The sequence below is a fragment of the Nerophis lumbriciformis genome, linkage group LG11 (assembly GCF_033978685.3).
Source record: "Nerophis lumbriciformis linkage group LG11, RoL_Nlum_v2.1, whole genome shotgun sequence".
Lineage (NCBI taxonomy): Eukaryota > Metazoa > Chordata > Actinopteri > Syngnathiformes > Syngnathidae > Nerophis > Nerophis lumbriciformis.
In genome coordinates, this window is record NC_084558.2 from 34,985,628 (window position 1) to 35,007,422 (window position 21,795).

At 39.3% G+C, this 21,795-nt stretch overlaps 1 protein-coding gene across 3 annotated transcripts in view; it reads right to left on the reverse strand.

Moving 5' to 3' along the window:
• Positions 1–16,997: 16,997 nt before the first annotated feature.
• LOC133610040 (glycylpeptide N-tetradecanoyltransferase 2-like) overlaps positions 16,998–21,795 on the reverse strand; it is a 28,861-nt gene continuing 24,063 nt past the window's right edge. For all 3 annotated transcript variants that reach the window (XM_061966103.1, XM_061966104.1, XM_061966102.1), the window contains 4 exons: positions 21,541–21,711; positions 21,285–21,455; positions 17,240–17,377; positions 16,998–17,135 (listed from right to left, as the gene is read on the reverse strand). In XM_061966103.1, the coding sequence (XP_061822087.1) occupies positions 17,112–17,135; positions 17,240–17,377; positions 21,285–21,455; positions 21,541–21,711 (504 nt within the window). In that variant the 3' untranslated portion in view covers positions 16,998–17,111. The remainder of the gene's footprint in view (positions 17,136–17,239; positions 17,378–21,284; positions 21,456–21,540; positions 21,712–21,795) is intronic.

The window sequence follows — 21,795 nt, forward strand, 5'->3', positions numbered from 1 at the left end:
CATAGAGTTGCTGATGCCTAAGTCTGCACATGTAGCCTATACTCTATGCTGTCATTTTTAATTATCTCCAGATTTTTTTTCAAATCTTTTTATTTGTCTCAGATTTTAATTTGTACTGCATGTCATTGTTGACTACTGTGATATGTTACTTTACCTGACTGTGGTAAAAATAAATTATTGCAGTTTGCAGCATCATTGTTGAGGAATTCTTGAAAAGATTACAGGATATTTAGACTTAGATTTAGACTTCCTTTTTATTGTCATTCAAATTTGAACTTTACAGCACAGATAAGAACGAAATTTCGTTACATGAGCTCATGGTAGTGCAGGATAAAAAAGCAATAAGGTGCATATATAAATAAATAAATATATATAAATATATATATATATATATATATATAAATTAAATAAATATATATAAATATATATAAATAAATAAATAGATTACTGTACAGATAAATATATTGCACTTTTTCACATGCGTCCACGTTTATGGATGTATGTTATATTGTCTTTTTTATTCCAGCGAGTTAATCCATTTTGGGGGGAGTTGAGGAGATAATTTAATTATGATGCGTTCAAGAGGCTTACGGCTTGAGGGAAGAAGCTGTTACAGAACCTGGAGGTTCTGCTTCGGAACCTCTTTTTTTTTTTTTTTTTTTTTATGTATTTTTACGTATAGGCCCACTTCAAAGTAAACAATGACGATTGCTATAGATTTGCCAATATATTCTGTCAAGTTACAGTAATCATTCATCATCACATATGCTAAAAAGGTCAGGCAAAAAGCACCAAACATGTGATTTCCAATAGTAAAATAGGGTTTTTTACAAATGTGTTTTGTATTTATCACTGTTCTGGGTAACACACTTCAATAGTGTCTTATCATTTGAAGTCTGTGTGAGTGAGATGAAAATAAAATAGCATTTTTACAAATGCTTGCTTTATTTTGATGAATGGGCATATGTTTTGACCGAAGTGTGTCATTTTGCAAATAATCTAGGAATTAAGAAAATTGAATATGGTGTTTGGAAAAGTGCGTATATCTTTTGAAAAATGACACACAGTTAGTAAAATTGTGTGTAAGCAAATGGAAAAAACTGTACGTTTGCGTGAATTGGCGCAATTGTGAATTCCTGGAGGGACTGATTAATAAAACGACACATCTTCACTACACTCACACACACACACAAGTGTTTTCAAACCTATTTCTGTCCTAACATATTTTGGTTATTATGTTGAACTGGTGAGGAGTGGTTGTGTTACCTTCTATGACTCCTCTTCTAACTTGAGCACAGAGAACTCGCACTAATGAAACATGCCAGATATATGGTCAGAAATGGGCCCTAACACGATACGATTGGACCAGTGTCCAGTCTGTGCTGAAAATGGAAGTGGCCTATTCTTGACAGCTGGTTAAAGTTTATAAATATGTCTTAGTGGAGGTCACTCTTTGGGAGACTCCACTGTCACATCTGCTCTTTACTGTCTAAATATTTTGACTTTTATGTCATGCAGACAACATCCAACATTTCAACTGGGCTGATCTGTTACATAACAGGTGAAGTGAAAGTGCAGAATTAAGAGGTCTACGGTACAATGATACACTTAAGCGCATGTGAAACTATTGCCAACCAACCAACTCATCGAGTCCCGTTCCATCGTGTTCTTCTTATTACTAAAAGTGCTTGTTGAAGTCAACATTGACATACATGTTTGGCCGTCATTTCAATGACAAAAAAGTCAGTTTATGTTGTGGTATTGTCAAAGTTCTTCCCATTATTGCCAATAGGAATCAGTACCAAATTCGATACTTTTATAGGTACCAACCAAATTTCATTGGTACTACCAAGTACCAATTCATATAAAATCAAACGGTACCAATTTTCGATGCCTGGGTTGCACGTGACATTATGTCTGGTTGCAGACTTGGCACTGGCTCATTATTCATAGCCACCAAGTAATGTTGCAATTTTCCATGCCAACATGCCCGGTAGAAAAACACAATCAAAATGAAGGCTCTACTTTTCAAGCTAGCTTGATGCTCGTTCATATTGAGTATACCATACACAGTAAATGCTACAGTGCTAAATAGCATTATTGATTTTACATGGCAATTTCAATGTCTCTAAATTTGCCCAAGAAAAATACAATTAAGATGCACATTATTAGAGGTGGGGGAAATAATTGATTTTTACATGCATCGCAATTCGGACATATAATCGATTTATTTATTGTAAATAAAGTAATGCAGAAATTTCTCAAATTTGGCTGACTGCAGCGAGCCACCTCATTAAAGGATCTGAGCAGCTCCTTATTTTAAGGCACTTATGGTCCAGTTTTGCACACATTTTCTTTAACTTAATAAATCAGGACTCCTCCTCCTCCTATCCAGGAGATCGCAAAAAGCCGCTGCCTGACCAGGGCTCAGAAAATCTGCAAAGACTCCTCCCACCCCCACCAAGGACTGTTTTCACTGCTGGACTCTAGAAAGAGGTTCCGCAGCCTCCGAAGCAGAACCTCCAGGTTTTGTAACAGCTTCTTCCCTCAGGCCGTAAGACTCTTGAACGCATCATAATTAAATTAAATTATCCCCTCAACTCCCCCCAAAAAGGATTAACTGGCTGGAATAAAAAAGACAATATAACATACATCCATAAATGTGGACGCATGTGAAAAAGTGCAATATATTTATCTGTACAGTAATCTATTTATTAATTTATATATATTTATTTATTTTATATATATATTATTTATATATATTTATTTATTTATACATGCACCTTATTGCTTTTTTATCCTGCACTACCATGAGCTTCTGTAACGAAATTTAGTTCTTATCTGTGCTGTAAAGCTCACATTTGAATGACAATAAAAAGGAAGTCGAAGTCTAAGTCTAAATACATCCATCCATCCATTTTCTACCGCTTGTGCCTTTCCTGGAGCCTATCTCAGCTGCATTTGGGCGGAAGGCGGGGTACACCCTGGACAAGTCACCACCTCATCGCAGGGCCAACACAGATAGACAGACAACATTCACACTCACATTCACACACTAGGGCTGATTTAGTGTTGCCAATCAACCTATCCCCAGGTGCATGTCTTTGGAGGTGGGAGGAAGCCGGGGTACCCGGAAGGAACCCACGTAATCACAGGGAAAACATGCAAACTACACACAGAAAGACCCCAAGCCCGGGGATCGAACCCAGGACCTTCGTATTGTTAGGCACATGCACTAAACCAGGGGTGTCAAACTCAAATACAGAGTGGGCCAAAATTTAAAACTGAACAAAGCCGCGGGCCAAGGTTGAACAAATTAACCTTTTAATTTTAGTCACGTCCGGTTCACCGTGCGTGACTGCTCGCTGACTGCTCGCTGTTTCGAAAAAGCTAAGTATCGTTCTATTTGTGTGCTTTTAAATTGTTCTGCAGCTTTCTTTATTACTTTCTCAACATATTTAGTAGTACTATTTAACTTGCAAATCACCCGATCTCTGTCTCTCCACCCCTCCCGCAGCTAGCTAGCAGCTAGCTGCTAAGCTAACGAAGCTAGCGCGGAGAAAGGCGTCGCCGGGCGCCGGTCAGAAGGAGTCTACTCCTGCACACCGTGACCAGGACTTCTCGCAAGACAGCAGGAACTTCACTCGGTGACAGAAAACACCGTGAGTATGGCTTCCTGCGCGTCTTGCACCTTACTCACGGAGAGGCTGGCTCTGCTAGAGGGCCGTGTCCGCCAGTTAGAGCAGAGTAATCTCGTAACTTTAGATGTTGCGGACACATCTGCTAGCGTTAGCTGTAGCGAGCTAACTAGCCCAGCCTGTAGCAGTCCTAAGCGGCCTACAAGCTACGGTGTACCGGTTGAGACGCATAATAGATTTAGCTCTTTAGCTAGTCCTACACCCCAGTCTACCGGGCACCACACCTTAGTCATAGGGGACTCCATCACCCGAAACATAAAGCTTAGCAAACCAGCCACAATTAAGTGCATCCCGGGGGCCCGAGCACCTGACATAGAGGCTAATCTTAGGGAGCTAACTCGCAACAGGCCTAGTAAACACGTACGACAGGCTAATCGCACCACTAGTTATGCGAATATAGTTGTACACGTTGGCTCCAATGACACTAGAATGAGACAGTCAGAGATTACAAAGAGAAACATAGCCAGGACTTGTGATCTCGCTAGAAAGATGTCCAGGCATCGAGTAATTGTCTCTGGCCCCCTGCCTGCGAGAGGCAATGATGAGAGATATAGCAGATTAGTCTCGCTTAACAAGTGGCTGGCTAGCTTCTGTAGACAACAGGGACTAACGTTTATTGATAATTGGCCCTCTTTCTGGGGCAAACCAGGCTTGCTGATGAGGGACGGCCTTCACCCTAACCAGGAAGGCGCCATCATCCTGTCTAAGAATATAGACTACTGTTTAAGTCACATTTGACTAACTACACTAGAGCAAGCCCGGTCACAGGCAATTACAGAGCCTGCTAGTCCGGGTGAGGAGTCAGTTAAGCTAGAACTAGCCAGCACCAGGCTGGATAATTCCTGTACGCATAGCAATTTTCTTAGAATAACACACAACTCACATAATGTGTTTTCTGTTGTGAATGTGTCCGGGGTAGATATGCATTCTACTGAGGTGGCAAATCATGATGCGTTCAGTCGATCGCAGCATCAAGCAAACAATCTGAAAATTCCCGTCGTATCAATTCCTAGATATGGTCGAAACTATTTAAAGTGCACTACGTATAATAAACGCAACATTATTAATATTTCTACTACGGATAATTTAAACAAAAACTCGTCAAAACAGCCCAATACTTATAATATGGGCTTTTTAAACATAAGATCATTGTCTCCCAAAACGTTATTAGTTAATGAGGTCATTAGAGACAACAATCTTAACGTCATTGGTCTTAGCGAAACCTGGCTCAAACCAGACGAATTTTTTGCGCTAAATGAGGCATCTCCTCCTAACTATACGAATGCGCATATTGCCCGTCCCCTTAAAAGGGGTGGGGGGGTCGCACTAATATACAATGAAAACTTTAACCTTACCCCTAACCTAAATAATAAATACAAATCGTTTGAGGTGCTTACTATGAGGTCTGTCGCACCGCTGCCTCTCGATATGGCTGTTATCTACCGCCCCCCAGGGCCCTATTCGGACTTTATTAATGAATTCTCAGAGTTCGTTGCTGATCTAGTGACGCACGCAGACAATATAATCATAATGGGGGACTTTAATATCCATATGAATACCCCATCGGACCCTCAGTGCGTGGCGCTCCAGACTATAATTGATAGCTGTGGTCTTACACAAATAATAAATGAACCTACGCATCGCAACGGCAATACGATAGATCTAGTGCTGGTCAGGGGTGTCACCACCTCCAAAGTTATGGTACTCCCGTATACTAAAGTAATGTCCGATCATTACCTTATAAAATTCGAAGTTCTGACTCATTGTCAACAAACTAATAATAATAATAACTGCTATAGCAGCCGCAACATTAATGCCGCCACAACGATGACTCTTGCTGACCTACTGCCTTCGGTAATGGCACCATTCCCAAATTATGTCGGCTCTATTGATAACCTCACTAACAACTTTGACAATGCCCTGCGCAAAACCATTGATAGTATAGCACCGCTAAAACAAAAAAGGGCCCCTAAAAGGCGCACCCCATGGTTTACAGAGGAAACCAGAGCTCATAAATTATCATGTAGAAAGTTGGAACGCAAATGGCGCGCGACCAAGCTTGAGGTTTTCCATCAAGCATGGAGTGATAGTTTAATATCGTATAAACGCATGCTTACCTTAGCTAAAGCTAAATATTACTCAAATCTCATCCGCCTCAACAAAAACGACCCTAAATTTTTGTTTAGTACAGTAGCATCGCTAACCCAACAAGGGACTCCTCCCAATAGCTCCACCCACTCGGCAGATGACTTTATGAATTTCTTTAATAAGAAAATTGAACTCATTAGAAAGGAGATTAAAGACAACGCATCCCAGCTACAACTGGGTTCTATGAACACAGATGCAACTGTATCTACGACGGATACTGCAATACAAAATAGTCTCTCTCTTTTTGATGAAATAACATTAGAGGAACTATTACAGCGTGTAAGTGGGATAAAACAAACAACATGTTTACTTGACCCACTTCCTGGGAAACTTATCAAGGAGCTTTTTGTATTATTAGGTCCATCAGTGCTAAATATTATAAACGTATCACTTTCCTCTGGCACTGTTCCCCTAGCATTCAAGAAAGCGGTTATTCATCCTCTGCTCAAAAGACCTAACCTTGATCCTGACCTCATGGTAAACTACCGACCGGTGTCCCACCTTCCCTTTATTTCGAAAATCCTGGAAAAAATTGTCGCACAGCAGCTAAATGAACACTTAGTGTCTAACAATCTCTGTGAACCTTTTCAATCCGGTTTCAGGGCAAATCACTCTACGGAGACAGCCCTCGCAAAAATGACTAATGATCTACTGCTAACGATGGATTCTGATGCGTCATCTATGTTGCTGCTTCTTGATCTTAGCGCTGCTTTCGATACCGTCGATCATAATATTTTATTAGAGCGTATCAAAACACGTATTGGTATGTCAGACTTAGCTTTGTCGTGGTTTAACTCTTATCTTACTGACAGGATGCAATGCGTCTCCCATAATAATGTGACCTCGGACTATGTTAAGGTAACGTGCGGAGTTCCTCAGGGTTCGGTTCTTGGCCCTGCACTCTTTAGTATTTACATGCTGCCGCTAGGCGACATCATACGCAAATACGGTGTTAGCTTTCATTGCTATGCTGATGACACCCAACTCTACATGCCCCTAAAGCTGACCAACACGCCGGATTGTAGTCAACTGGAGGCGTGTCTTAATGAAATTAAACAATGGATGTCCGCTAACTTCTTGCAACTCAACGCCAAGAAAACGGAAATGTTGATTATCGGTCCTGCTAAACACCGACATTTATTTAATAATACCACCTTAACATTTGACAACCAAACAATTACACAAGGCGACTCGGTAAAGAATCTGGGTATTATCTTCGACCCAACTCTCTCGTTTGAATCACACATTAAGAGTGTTACTAAAACGGCCTTCTTTCATCTCCGTAATATCGCTAAAATTCGTTCTATTTTATCCACTAGCGACGCTGAGATCATTATTCATGCGTTCGTTACGTCTCGTCTCGACTACTGTAACGTATTATTTTCGGGTCTCCCTATGTCTAGCATTAAAAAATTACAGTTGGTACAAAATGCGGCTGCTAGACTTTTGACAAGAACAAGAAAGTTTGATCATATTACGCCTATACTGGCTCACCTGCACTGGCTTCCTGTGCACTTAAGAAGTGACTTTAAGGTTTTACTACTTACGTATAAAATACTACACGGTCTAGCTCCGTCCTATCTTGTCGATTGCATTGTACCATATGTCCCGGCAAGAAATCTGCGTTCAAAGAACTCCGGCTTATTAGTGATTCCCAGAGCCCAAAAAAAGTCTGCGGGCTATAGAGCGTTTTCTATTCGGGCTCCAGTACTATGGAATGCCCTCCCGGTAACAATTAGAGATGCTACCTCAGTAGAAGCATTTAAGTCCCATCTTAAAACTCATTTGTATACTCTAGCCTTTAAATAGCCCCCCTGTTAGACCAGTTGATCTGCCGTTTCTTTTCTTTTCTCCTCTGCTCCCCTTTTCTTTGAGGGGGGGGGGGGCACAGGTCCGGTGGCCATGGATGAAGTGCTGGCTGTCCAGAGTCGGGACCCGGGGTGGACCGCTCGCCTGTGCATCGGCTGGGAACATCTCTACGCTGCTGATCCGTCTCCGCTCGGGATGGTGTCCTGCTGGCCCCACTATGGACTGGACTCTTACTATTATGTTGGATCCACTATGGACTGGACTCTCACAATATTATGTCAGACCCACTCGACATCCATTGCTTTCGGTCTCCCCTAGAGGGGGGGGGTTACCCACATATGCGGTCCTCTCCAAGGTTTCTCATAGTCATTCACATCGACGTCCCACTGGGGTGAGTTTTTCCTTGCCCGTATGTGGGCTTTGTACCGAGGATGTCGTTGTGGCTTGTGCAGCCCTTTGAGACACTTGTGATTTAGGGCTATATAAATAAAGATTGATTGATTGATTGATGAATAGGGACCCAAACAAGTTTTGCATTGAATATTGAACAAGCAAGGCTTATATAACTTTATAGTGACATGCAAAATCAAGTTTCAAATAATAATAACAATAATAAAAAAATATCAATGGCATATCAAATAAAATGTAAATAAAAATTGAGTGCCTCTTTTCTATTTGCAGCCTTCTGAGGTAAATATCAAAATAAACTTTTTCCACAGGCTAATAATAAATTTGAAAATAAAATAACAATAATGAATGAATCAAACATTCAAGCCTTGAAGTAGCAAGAGAAAGTGCATGAACAAAACGTTAATTATTTGCTACACTGATTTGCTTTAACACTGAATTTGGAACAAGCAACGCTTATATAACTTAATAGTGCAAAATCAACTTTCAAAAAACAAACGAAAAAACATCAATGGTATATCAAATACAATTTAAATAAAAAATGGAATGCCTCTTTTCTATTTGCAGCCTTCTGAGGTCAACATTAACTTGGTGCGCGGGGGCGGGTTTTGGTGGTAGCGGGGGGTGTATATTGTAGCGTGCCGGAAGAGTTAGTGCGGCAAGGGGTTCTGCTGTATTTGTTCTGTTGTGTTTATGTTGTGTTACGGTGCGGGTGTTCTCCCGAAATGTGTTTGTCATTCTTGTTTGGTGTGGATTCACAGTGTGGTGCATATTTGTAACAGTGTTAAAGTATACGGCCACCCTCAGTGTGACCTGTATGTCTGTTGATCAAGTATGCATTGCATTCACTCATGAGTGTGTAGAAGCCGCATATGTCATGTGACTGGGCCGGCACGCTGTTTGTATGGAGGAAAAGCGGACGTGATGACAGGTTGTAGAGGACGTTGAAGGTAGTGCCATTAAGGCACGCCCCCAATAATGTTGTCCGGGTGGAAATCGGGAGAAATTCGGGAGAATGGTTGCCCCGGTAGATTTTCAGGAGGGGCACTGAAATTCGGGAGTCTCCCTGGAAAATCGGGAGGGTTGGCAAGTATGAGTATTAGCGGTGGATGCGGTGTTACAGTGGCACCCCTGCTGTATAATACCGGCGGGCCAGCTCTAATGTTAATTTGATATTGCCTTAAGGGCCAAATGAAATTACACGGCGGGCCAAATTTGTCCCACGGGCCAGAGTTTGACACCCATGCACTAAACCCTGTACAACCGTGCTGCCTCAACTTAATAAATGTGGGAATTAATTATCTGTTTCTTATTGCAAATTAATTGTTTTTTAAAAGTTGCAAGTGATAATCGCGTATTTCGTGAAACAAAAATAAATGTAAAACGGCCTCAATATACATAAATTAAAGATGCATCAATAATCGAATCGTGGCTCCTGAATCGTAATCGTAATCGAATCGTGAGGTGGCCAAAGATTCCCACCTCTACACATTAAAGTCAAACAGTAAGTACAATACTTACAGGCGAACACTTTGTAGGGCTCAACAAAAGACAAGACTGGCGCATTCAACTTACTACTTCTTGGCTACGGCAACATGCATGCTGAAATGTATGCATACTTGCAAATTAAGACTTAAAAGTGCAAGAAAACAAGCTATAACAATTAGACAGGACACATATTTTTGGAGCAGTGTCAAATATACAGAGATTACTTTTTATTATTAAACAAATTAACATCTATTACCACATTAAAACACACAAAAGTACTGAAAATTGGTACCGTTGAGTACCGTATCGATTCAAATGTGCAAAATACTCATCCCTACCTGCAAGAGGCAGGTACCAAAAGTTAGCTGAATAACAAAACAAAGGAAATCCTTACAAATGGGCATTGTATCCACAACATGTTCGTGCAGTGTTGACCAATGTGCGGCAATGCAAAACCAGCCCCAGCCCGAAACAAGAGATCCAGGTGAATGATAACACTCATGCAACGCAAGGTTTCTTTGTTTACCAAAAAAAAAAAGTGGCGCATAAGGGAAAGAGCCACTCCTGGCTTGTATTTGTTCTATGTGTGCTGCTCTGCACACGACTTGCGTGTGTCCCTGAGCTGTGTGCATTCACTACCTGCTAACAACCACACAAAAACAACATGACCAACTAGAACAAAAATGTACTGTCCTGAAAATGGGTCTCGATCAAGGAACTACATGTCTACAACTGGTCTTGGGAGGCCAATTTACAGCTTCACAAAGTCAAATGTCCACTAAAATCATGCTCAAAGTAAAACACTGTGGATATCATTTTAAAGCAAAACTCATTAATATTTCAATAGTGTCTTGATAAGAATCAGGACCTTAGAATTTGACCAACAAAGGAAAGATCTGAAAAAGGTTTGTGAGATGTTGGAAAACTTTCGTAGGGGACATGCTAGACAGAAAAATTCTAAAAATGCAACATAGACCTAACACCTATGTATATTACTCGGGGTGTCCCGATGCGATATTAATATTGGACATCAGTTCAATATCAGCAAAAAAACAAGTGTTGGATTATGACAGTTTTCATTTAAACTCTAAAATGAGCGCCGATACAAGCAGTCATGCAGCACCTTTACTTGTGCAAAGCTAAATGTCCTCCAATAAGCACTCAGGTCTTGTATTTCAGTGTAGTCATTTACAAAAGGTTAAGATGGTAGGTTGTAGGCTACTAGGAGCTAGCAGCTACACAACAGCTGAGCACACAAGGTATACATACGTAATGACTTTCCTTAATTGAACAATATTGCAGTATACAGTTTGTCAATTTAAACCACAATTAAATAATAAAATAAATTGGCTCCAAGGCAGAAGAAGCATATTTGGAAAATAACCAGTAACAAGTGTGTATGCATCATTTAACTTACTGCATTATTATCTTAACTTAATGAATAAATGTGGCCACTAGGTGTCGCCAAAAACAATTACCACTCCACTTCAATCTAAAGACAGCAAAAACCCATTCCAGAACGATAATATAAATGAGTGTTTTTAATACCTACCATTGTTCTCTGTTTGACTCATTTTACTTGATCAAATCTTTACTAACATTCCACACTACAAAATAATGAAAGTATGTGCTGATATTGCATTGATCGATATCAGTATCGGTCAATATTCAAGTCTCCAATATTGGTATTGTATCGGAAGTGAAAAACTTGTATCACCCTTAATATTAACCTTACTCTAAAATAAAATATGTTGTAAAATGTATTATTTCTACTATTACTATTATATATTTGTGGGAAAGGGATACACACATACATATAAAGTACAAGCCAAAAAATTGGACACACCTTCTCCTCATTCAATGCGTTTTATTTTCATAAATAAAGAAAACACATTGAATGAGAAGGTGTGTCCAAACTTTTGGCCTGTACTGTATTTCATATTCAAAAGCATTTGTATACAGTTTAAAAGGCCTCCCCTTTAATAAATGCCTTACTTGTAATATACAAACAGTACTCTCTGCAGTAAAGGGCCACTATATAAGAAAATACAATACCAATATTAGTACTATTTTTGGTTTTTAGCTCTGCGCGGTGTTTCATGACTTTTTAAACAATAGTACGTCTACAAGGGCAACTAATCCCACAAGCATGCAACTAAACAAGCGGGTTAGATGATTTACAGTTACACCAGATACCAAAAGCCCCTCCAAAATACATACACATGGGATAATCCCAGGCCTTCCCTATATAATTAAGCAGAAACCAAACAAGTGTCATCCCTGTCAACAGACTGCAAGTATGCACGCAGATCAGGCTTAGATAAACACGGTTTTGATTGCAGGCTTTGAGCAAGCTAGTGTTGCTACATTACTTCTGCAATCTCTTACAGATTCAACAAAAAAAAGGAGGAGGACACAAGTGTGGTGTCCCGTCCTGAGCAACAGCTTTCTCGCACTTTTTTGGGGGGTTTTGTTTATACAGGTGTTTTCTTTTCCTAAGGTTTGGTCTTGCTTGAGGAAAGAGGACATGTCTTTATTTCTCATTTGCAAAAGGACATGACGTGAATCTGTAAATGTAGGAATTGAATAAGATCTGCTTTGCCCTCCTCCTTGAGGACATGTTGAATTGTGCAAGTGTAAACCTCACTCCCCTAACAACTCACTGACTATAGCAGTGTTTTTCAAACACTGTGCCGTGAGATACAGTCTGGTGTGCCGTGGGACATTATGTAGTTTCACCTATTTGGGTTAAAAAAAATTTTTTGCAAACTAGTAATTATAATCTGCAAATAATGTGCCGTTGTTGAGTGTCGGTGCTGTCTAGAGCTCGGCAGAGTAACCATGTTATACCATACCAGTAGGTGGAAGCCAGTAGCTAATTGCTTTGTAGATGTCGGGAACAAAGCGTGTGAGACGACGATGGTTTGTCATGATCACAATATGCAGGCGACAGTAGGTGCAGGTAAAAAGGTGTCTAATGCTTAAACCAAAAATAAACAAAAGATGAGTGCCCCTAAGAAAATGCATTAAAGCTTAGGGAAGGCTATGTAGAACGAAACTAAAACTGAACTGGCTACAAAGTAAACAAAAACAGAATGCTGGACGACAGCAAAAACTTACAGCGTGTGGAGCAGAGACAGCGTCCACAAAGTACATCCGTACATGGTATGACAATCAACAATGTCCACACAAAAAAAAGATAGCAACAACTTGAATATTCTTGATTGCTAAAACAAAGCAGGTGCGGGGAATAGCGCTCAAAGGAAGAAATGAAATTGCTACAGGAAAAGCCACCAAAATAGGAGCGCAAGACAAGAACTAAAACACTACACACGGGAAAACACAAAAAAACTCAAAATAAGTCACGGCGTGATGTGACAGGTCGGGACAGTACTTTGAGACAAGAACTATAGTGATGCATGCTTGGTTATGGTTTGAATTCATATCCAACAGTTGCGACAATGACTTAGTATTGTCTACCGAGTTTCATTTTTTAATGATTTCTGCTGGTAGTGTGCTTTCGGATTTTTACAATGAAAAAAAAGGTTGAAAAACACTGCTCTACAGTGTCTGGAAAAAGAAGATGGCAATTTACAAAATATACAAATTAACCCTTGTGTAATGTTCATATTGTTGTTACTCAGCCAGCGTTTGTGGGTCTGATGGGCCCGTTGCATTTTGTGGCTTTTAATGCCTCACAATCAAACACTTTTATGTTAAAATACTGAACAGATGTTTACCTTATCCCAATAAACATCTGTTCAGTATTTTAACATAAAAGTGTTTGATTGTGAGGCATTAAAAGCCACAAAATGCAACGGATCCATTAGACCAGTGGTTCTCAACCTTTTTTCAGTGATGTACCCCCTGTGAATTTTTTTTTAATTCAAGTACCCCCTAATCAGAGCAAAGCATTTTTGGTTGAAAAAAAAAGAGATAAAGAAGTAAAATACAGCACTATGTCATCAGTTTCTGATTTATTAAATTGTATAACAGTGCAAAATATTGCTCATTTGTTGTGGTCTTTCTTGAACTATTTGGAAAAAAAGATATAAAAATAACTAAAAACTTGTTGAAAAATAAACAAGTGATTCAATTATAAATAAAGATTTCTACACATAGAAGTAATCATCAACTTAAAGTGCCCTCTTTGGGGATTGTAATAGAGATCCATCTGGATTCATGAACTTAATTCTAAACATTTCTTCACAAAAAAAGAAATCTTTAACATCAATACGTATGGAACATGTTCACAAAAAATCTAGCTGTCAACACGGAATATTGCATTGTTGCATTTCTTTTCACAGTTCTTTTTGACAGACATTAAAAAAAAAATCTCACGTACCCCTTGGCATACCTTCAAGTACCCCCAGGGGTACGCGTACCCCCATTTGAGAACCACTGCATTAGACCCACAAACGCTGGCTGAGTAACAACAATATGAACGTTGCACGGAAAATTTCTCTGCCAGTTTCTGCATCCCACAAGGATTCTTCTTTTGTGTTTCTGCACCTGCGATTCCCACACAAGGTTGCAACATTGTTTGTCAACACTGTCTGCTCTCATTTTCTCGCACATTTGACCCTCTGATGTTCGGTGTACCTACACTCTGTCCTCCTCCTGTCTAGGCCTGCTGTGTGTGTGTGTGTGTGTGTGTGGTACACAGAACATCAATTTCCACACTTCTATTAGCCCCGGGTCCATCTTATATGTAATAGAAATGTGTTAGGGGGCTGTATGGTGTGTGGTCATTAAATATGTATTCTGATATATGTTCTTCACAGAAAATGAGCCAAAGTCAGTGAGTCTCAGTTTGAAAAATTAATTAATTGTATAATTTTTCTTTTAATAAAAAATGAAAACGGGTCCCACAGACCGGACACCACACAAGAGCAGGGGCGCCGAAAAGGGGGGGGTAAAGGAGACGGATTCTAGGGGCCCATGATGGAGGGGGGACCAGAGAGGCCCCTAATGATGATGAAATTGTAATACAGAAAAAATAATGACACTGTGTTGGGGGCCCTGTAAAGATTATTTTCATGGGGCCCAAAATCCCTAGCGGCGCCCCTGCACAAGAGTTAAGTGTTTGATTGATTGATTGAAACTTTTATTAGTAGATTGCACAGTACAGTACATATTCCGTACAATTGACCACTAAATGGTAACACCCGAACAAGTTTTTCAACTTCTTTAAGTCGAGGTCCACGTAAATCAATTGCGTACCCCTTTACTCGGTGCATTACGGTAAAGAGCATATCAAAACACTGACATTGCTGATTAAGGAAGGAAACTAATGCAATATGTCAACTGGCCGGGGGAGTGTATAATTGCGTTGCGACATAAATATCACAATATCCTTAAGAAGTTGGAAAAAAAGGAAGGTATGCATATTTTGTTAGATTAAGCAACATGCAATAATTAAGTAACAACATGCCCACTACAATATTATCCCATACGTCATCATAGGAAAGTAACGTACCTGTAATGAAGGTCGGTGTGTGTGTCTAAAAACGACACATCTGCAGAAACACAATTTAGGAGGCGGGGAGCAGCATTCTAAAGTTACTTTTAATAACAAAACAATTAGCCAAATATGCTAACCCGGACCTGAGGTGTCGGGTGCAGCTACCTAGCGTCACGCGACTTCGAGAGATAAAACAAAGTTTAAACCGATTAAACTGCTTTTTCCTCTTTGTAGAAGCCTCCGGAGATGTGTCAACCACGGAGGGAAGGTCCGACTAGTGACGCCGAAGATGAGATAGAAGCGACGGCGTGAATCTGTCCGCGGTTCCGTAGTCATTCTTAAGTTAAATCGTCTTCTCGCTTTTGATTGGCTCAGGCTGACTGTTTGGGGGGTTTGTGTTGCGTTTAGGTACATCTAGGAAATTTAACTACCAATTCTATGATCAAACGTCTGTAATTGTGATGTTCAAAGTTATCGTAATTATTTCAATAGTTTATTATTATCCCTAACACAATGTAAAAATTAATTACACATGTGAACTGTTTAAATCATTAACATAACTATTTCAATAGGCCGTTTAGGGTTACCGGATTTTTTTCCAATAGTAAAGGGCCAGCGTAAAGTATCCTCTGTGTTTGCAAGAATACACAAAATGCAAAGGTAACCTGACATGTGCTGACATAACAAACAATAACATGCAAAATAGGTAGAGTGCGTTTTGCACAACTGCACTTTGTGGTTGCTTGTGTGGAAATGCACTAGCTAAATGTTAAGCCACAGCGCCCACTGCTGTTTACGCTGAAAAGGTACAGTACATGCACAATGTACAGTATGTAACAGGGGTGTCAAACTCATTTTAGATCGGGGGCCACATGGAGAAAAATCTACTCCCAAGTGGGCTGGACTGGTAAAATCACGGCACGATAACTTAAAAATAAAGACAACTTCAGATTGTTTTCTTTGTTTAAAAATACAACAAGCGCATTCTGAAATTGTACACATCATAATGTCGTTGTTTTTTTTTTTACAATTACCTGTTGCGGTTAATAATGTATAAACTTTTTTTGTCGTTATTTATATTTTCTGAATAAATTATGTGATAATGTTCATCAGTCAACTCATTGGTGTTAATTTTCAATCCATCAAGATAAAATATATTTAAAAATCAAATTACAGTATGTTATTTATGTAGTTTGATCATTTTCCTCGACTGATGTACTCACATCATGTGGTTTATTTTGTACATATGCAGCATCATCTACAAAGATGCAAAGAATTGCTATGGCGACATCCAGTGGACAGATTTAGAACAGCTGTTTCTTTTATTAAAACATTTCAGGTTAATTTTTATACTTAGCGAACTCATCCCGCGGGCCGGGTAAAACCTGTTCGCGGGCCGTACGTTTGACACCCCTGGTATATAATAATGGTACTCAAATGGGTGTACACAATAGTACTAGTACCTGTGTATTTAAGATTTTTCAATATTTGTATCCAATCATTTTACTTCTTTTTTTTTTCAAACAAAAATTATTTTTTTCCAGTTTGGGGTACACATCTGGAAATAAAAAAAGTTGAGAACCACTGGTATGGAACTTTCCAGATACCTTATATACCACCCGTATGCTTGTACTGTTTCTTAAACTGACTCGTATTAGTACATGAAGTTATTTACTCAAGTACTTCCATTGTTTTAGTCTGCACACTGACATGCAAAAAAAAAACTTGATAACATTTGACCCCTGGAAATGAGAATAATTTTGCATTACAACCCCTAAAAAATGTATGCGTGCATAAAATGAGTGCCTTGTTTGCACCAAGTGTCAAATCTTAAGCGATTAAACACAATAAACACACACCATTACAGAATTAGCGTGCATTATCTAAACTGCGTGTGTTTACTCAATTTTCTGCCATAACACTCGTAATCTTAACACTGGAGCCAACAAATACATAAATGACTATAGGACCTGACAAATGTACTCACTAATGCACTTTTATCTTTATTTGTTTTATTGATTCCGTGTGTTTGCAGATGGTCACATCACGCTACAAACTCTTGCTGCTGCATTTCAAGGCTCAGTCATCATCTCCCATTAGTTTGGTAGCACAATGCCCACCTGCACAAAACACAGTTTAGTATTTAAAAGGTCAAACGTTTTCGGTGCAAGAAACAAGAAAATGAGCTATTGTTATTGTTAGCTATTATTACAGTATGCCATACCTTGTCCGGACTCATTCTCGGACACATCCAGTTGTACAGGTAGTAGTTCAGGTCCTTGCCGCTAACGTTGAACTTGAGCTTCTCCAGGAAACTCCTGTTATCCATCACGTCGAGAACAACAAAGATATCCAAGCCTTTCTGTCAGTAAAAAAAAAGGAACATTTTTTGTTTGTTTGGATGTTTTTTTTTTTGTAGATTATTCACTCACTGGTAGTAATGAGTACCTAATGTTGTACTTTTTTATGTACCGACCGAAGTCTGTCGCTACTAACGGGTACCGATTTAAGTAAAATCAAACAGTGGCATATTTCGATACCTTTGTTGTATGTAATTTCTGGTTTGCAGACTCGCACCGGCGCAAGCACTCAGCGGGAAAACAAGCAGTCAAGCACTAATACTGCTTCTAGGTAATGTTACAATTTTCCATGCCAACAAACCAAGAAGAAGTCACTTAAAAGTAGAGTAATGCTCCACTTTTCCAAATGTTCTAACTCGATGCTAATTTACATTGGCTTTATCATTGACATTTTGGTTTGATGTTAATAGATTATCCTTGAATACTAGTAAAACGAAAATTATGATTTTTTTTTTTTTTTTTTTTGCAGTAGTAGGAAAAGTGTGGATGGCTCATTATATGTCAAATGAGTTGAGATTCAAAGAACACAAGAGACAACGTTTTTGGGTGTTATGTTTGATGAACATTTGTCATGGAAATCACATATACATGATACAAAGGTTAAAGTATCTAAAACTATTGTTATTTTACACAAAGTGAAGGAATTGCTAAATCAAAAAGCAATGCATATTTTGTATAACTCACTGATTGTTCCATATCTAACATAGTAGTGCCTGTAAAACATATTTAAATCCAATCTTCCTTCTCCAGAAAAGAGCCGTAAGAATCATTACTGGAAATGCATACAGGGAACCCACAAACCCAATATTCAAACAGTTGAACTTATTAAAATTTCAAGAACTGGCAGAGTATAATATCCTAAACTGAGATCTTTAATACATCTCCATTTAGAACAGTGACAATGGAAATAAGTATTTCAATCAGAGGTGTTAGTTTATGAAACAAACTTGACAATGGAATAAAACAATTTCAATCTCTTTCTGTATTAAAAAATTAAAAAATCATGACGATGAAAAGATATGAGTATAATTATTTCTTCATTATTGGTTTAATTGTTGTAAAATGAAAATATGGCTTTGTAGTCGCCAACATTGAAAGTCAATAGTTGTATTTGTGAAAATAGGGGGCAGATATTTTAAGTTTTAACTTCTTTCCGCTCCTTTTTATTCATAATTTACTTAATGTTATGTTGATTGATTGATTTAAATTGTATTCCTTTGTTTGATTTTTTTTATAATCAATGAAATAAATAAATGACCTGAAGTGAACTAAACTGAACATGCTAACGATTAGCAGTGGCAAACACAAATTTGGTAATTAAAACTACCGTATTTTCCGCACTATAAGGCGCACCTAAAAAACACAAATTTTCTCAAAAGCTGACAGTGCGCCTTATAACCCGGTGCGCTTTATATATGGATAAATATTAAGATTCATTTTCATAAAGTTTCGGTCTCGCAACTTCGGTAAACAGCCGCCATCTTTTTTCCCCGTAGAAGAAGCGCGCGGTGCATGCTGGGATATGTGACGTTTCATTTCCATTTGTGTGTTTATGTAAAGATCCCAAAATGGCTCCTATTAAGTGTGTTGTCTGTCTAATTATAAATAATGCAGACGAGGCGTGTTAACTGAGTTCTCAACGTTTACTCACAGCGTGCTCATAACCACATTCTAACTCCCAGCATACAACAACGCTTCTCTGGGCTACCGCGCATGCTCGTCACTATCGTTGCATGCTGGGTAGTGTGGTTGTTATATTTGCTAGCTCATAACATCACATTAAGAGACACGCTTACGCGCTTAATTCAATACTCGCCGTCATTCCGGGTGGATTGACAAAAGACCTCCAGCCGCTAGATATTGGTGTCAACAGGGCATTCGAAGCTAGACTGCTAACTGCGTGGGAACAGTGGATGACAGAACGTGACGTTCACCAAGACAGGGAGACAGCGCCAGACGACATTTTGGATCCCACATTCGCCCATCTTTTGAATTCGGACAACGAAGGAGAATAATTCGAGGGATTTATGAATGAAGAATAACTTCAGAAAGTGAGCGTTATGTTTATTTTGTGTGTTGTGACATTAACGTTCGAGCAACATTATGTTGCTATTGCTCTGCACTATTTTGAATTTTACTATGTTTGTGATTGCACATTTGCGTACATTTTGGGAGTGAACAGAGTTGTTAGAACGCTGGTTTTTAATATATTATTAAAGTTTGACTGACCTATCTGACTGTTTTTTTTGACATTCCTTTAGCGCAGTTAGATGCGGCTTACAACACCGGGCGGCTTATAGGTGGACAAAGTTTTGAAATATGCCGTTCATTGAAGGCGCGGCTTTTAACCCAGGGCGCCTTATGGTGCGGAAAATACAAGTAAAATGCAGGTCAAAAATTAAACAGAATGTGGCTAATAAATGAAAGGTTTGCATGTACCAAAATACGTTCACACAAGATAGCACATGCAAAGCTGATCCACTAAACATGTGTTAAGTGGATTGCGTTAAGTTAGCAGAATAAGGCGTGCAAGCCACTTTGCGTCGCTCTCTTCATTAATACGCATAATTGATGCTAACCCTCAAAACGCCCACAACACTGGCATGACCAAATGCAAATATAACAAACAGAACACGCAATGTGATTTATCAACACTCATCGTTTCGCAAGCACCACTTTGCCTTTTATTCAGCATGTTTGAAAAGGACGTGCAAACAGTTCCACATACTGTGTGAGAGTGAAGGGAAGTGAATTACATCTATATAACGCTTTTTTTTAAAGATTCAAAGTGCTTTTGTGTAAAGTGTCTTGCCCAACGACACTTTGGCAGCGACTAGGATAGCGGAATAAATAATATAGATAACAATACACATACAATTATATATATATATATATATATATATATATATATATATTATGTATATAAATGCAGTGTAGATAATAATGATACAATAAATTATAATATATCACTTCATTTTTAAAATATACCTACGATTATTTATTTGTATTATTTATTACATTTAACATTTAATAGTTTAATTGTTGTGGTTACAGTGTGGCAACATACTGACAGGTGCTCCTACTAGCATTTTCTGTTACGCTTGGGTCGCATGTTTAGGCGCGGATCGCTCTCCCAAGATGTAGCAGGAACTCCGGAGGCAAGGTGCAGGTAAGACGATGATTTATTCTCATAAATCATGCAAAAATACAAGAAAACATGCCGCAAGCACGGGGAGCTAAGGCAAAACTTAGCACAGGAATCAAAAGGTAAACAGTAGAGATGTCCGATAATGTCTTTTTTGCCGATATCCGATATTCCGATATTGTCCAACTCTTAATTACCGATTCCGATATCAACCGATACCGATATATACAGTCGTGTAATTAACACATTATTATGCCTAATTTTGTTGTGATGCCTCGCTGGATGCATTAAACAATGTAACAAGGTTTTCCAAGATAAATCAATTCAAATTATGGAAAGAAATGCCAACATGGCACTGCCATATTTATTATTGAAGTCACAAAGTGCTTTTTTTTTTTTAACATGCCTCAAAATAGCAGCTTGGAATTTGGGACATGCTCTCCCTGAAAGAGCATGAGGAGGTTGAGGTGGGCAGGGTTGGGGGGGCGGGGTTAACGTGGGGGGCATTGGGGGTAGCGAGGGGTGTACATTGTCGCGTCCCGGAAGCAGGAAATAAGTAGCTCTCTGATTAGTGCCCAGGAGCAGGTGAGCGTCCCGAACGCTAATCAGAGGCAGGTGAAAACAATCTCCAGTCATGGCAACTAAAAGGTAAAAACCTTGGGGTGCTCAAAACAGAACTAAGGGAGTCAAACCAAACAAAACATCATCCGGGCAACGGATCATGACATTTTCATCAGATAATGCGGCTTGATTCTTTTACTCACAAATTTGGCCAAGACCAACGTGTCCTCTATGAGCTCAGTCAAGTCTGCACAGCCGTCTGATGCGACGTAGAACAGGTGAGCCATACTGAGGCCCGTGTGGACCGGATGATTCAACACCTTGGAGGAGACTCGATAGAAGCTCACCACATCTGTCAGTGCACCATCATTACCCTGTGTGTGCAGAGTATACCGATAAAGCATGCAAGGACAGGCGAGAGTGTGTTCTTAGGAAATAAAGAAGTAGTAGTAGTCTGACCTCCACCACGTAGGTGTCAACCACACCCTCCCTCGGCAAGAGCCAGTGCTCCGCTTCCTGCAGGGACCAGCTGGGCCTGAGGTGGAACTTGCTGAGGTTTGCCTGCAGAAGAGCGTGCGTCCTCACAACATCGGCTTTGTTCATCGGTCGCAAACCTGGTGTCTTTGTCATCTTTGACACATATTTAAGGAGTCAGGTCAATGAAAAGTGTAAAAAAATTTAAAAATAAAAAAATACATGGGTCTGCCTTTAGAT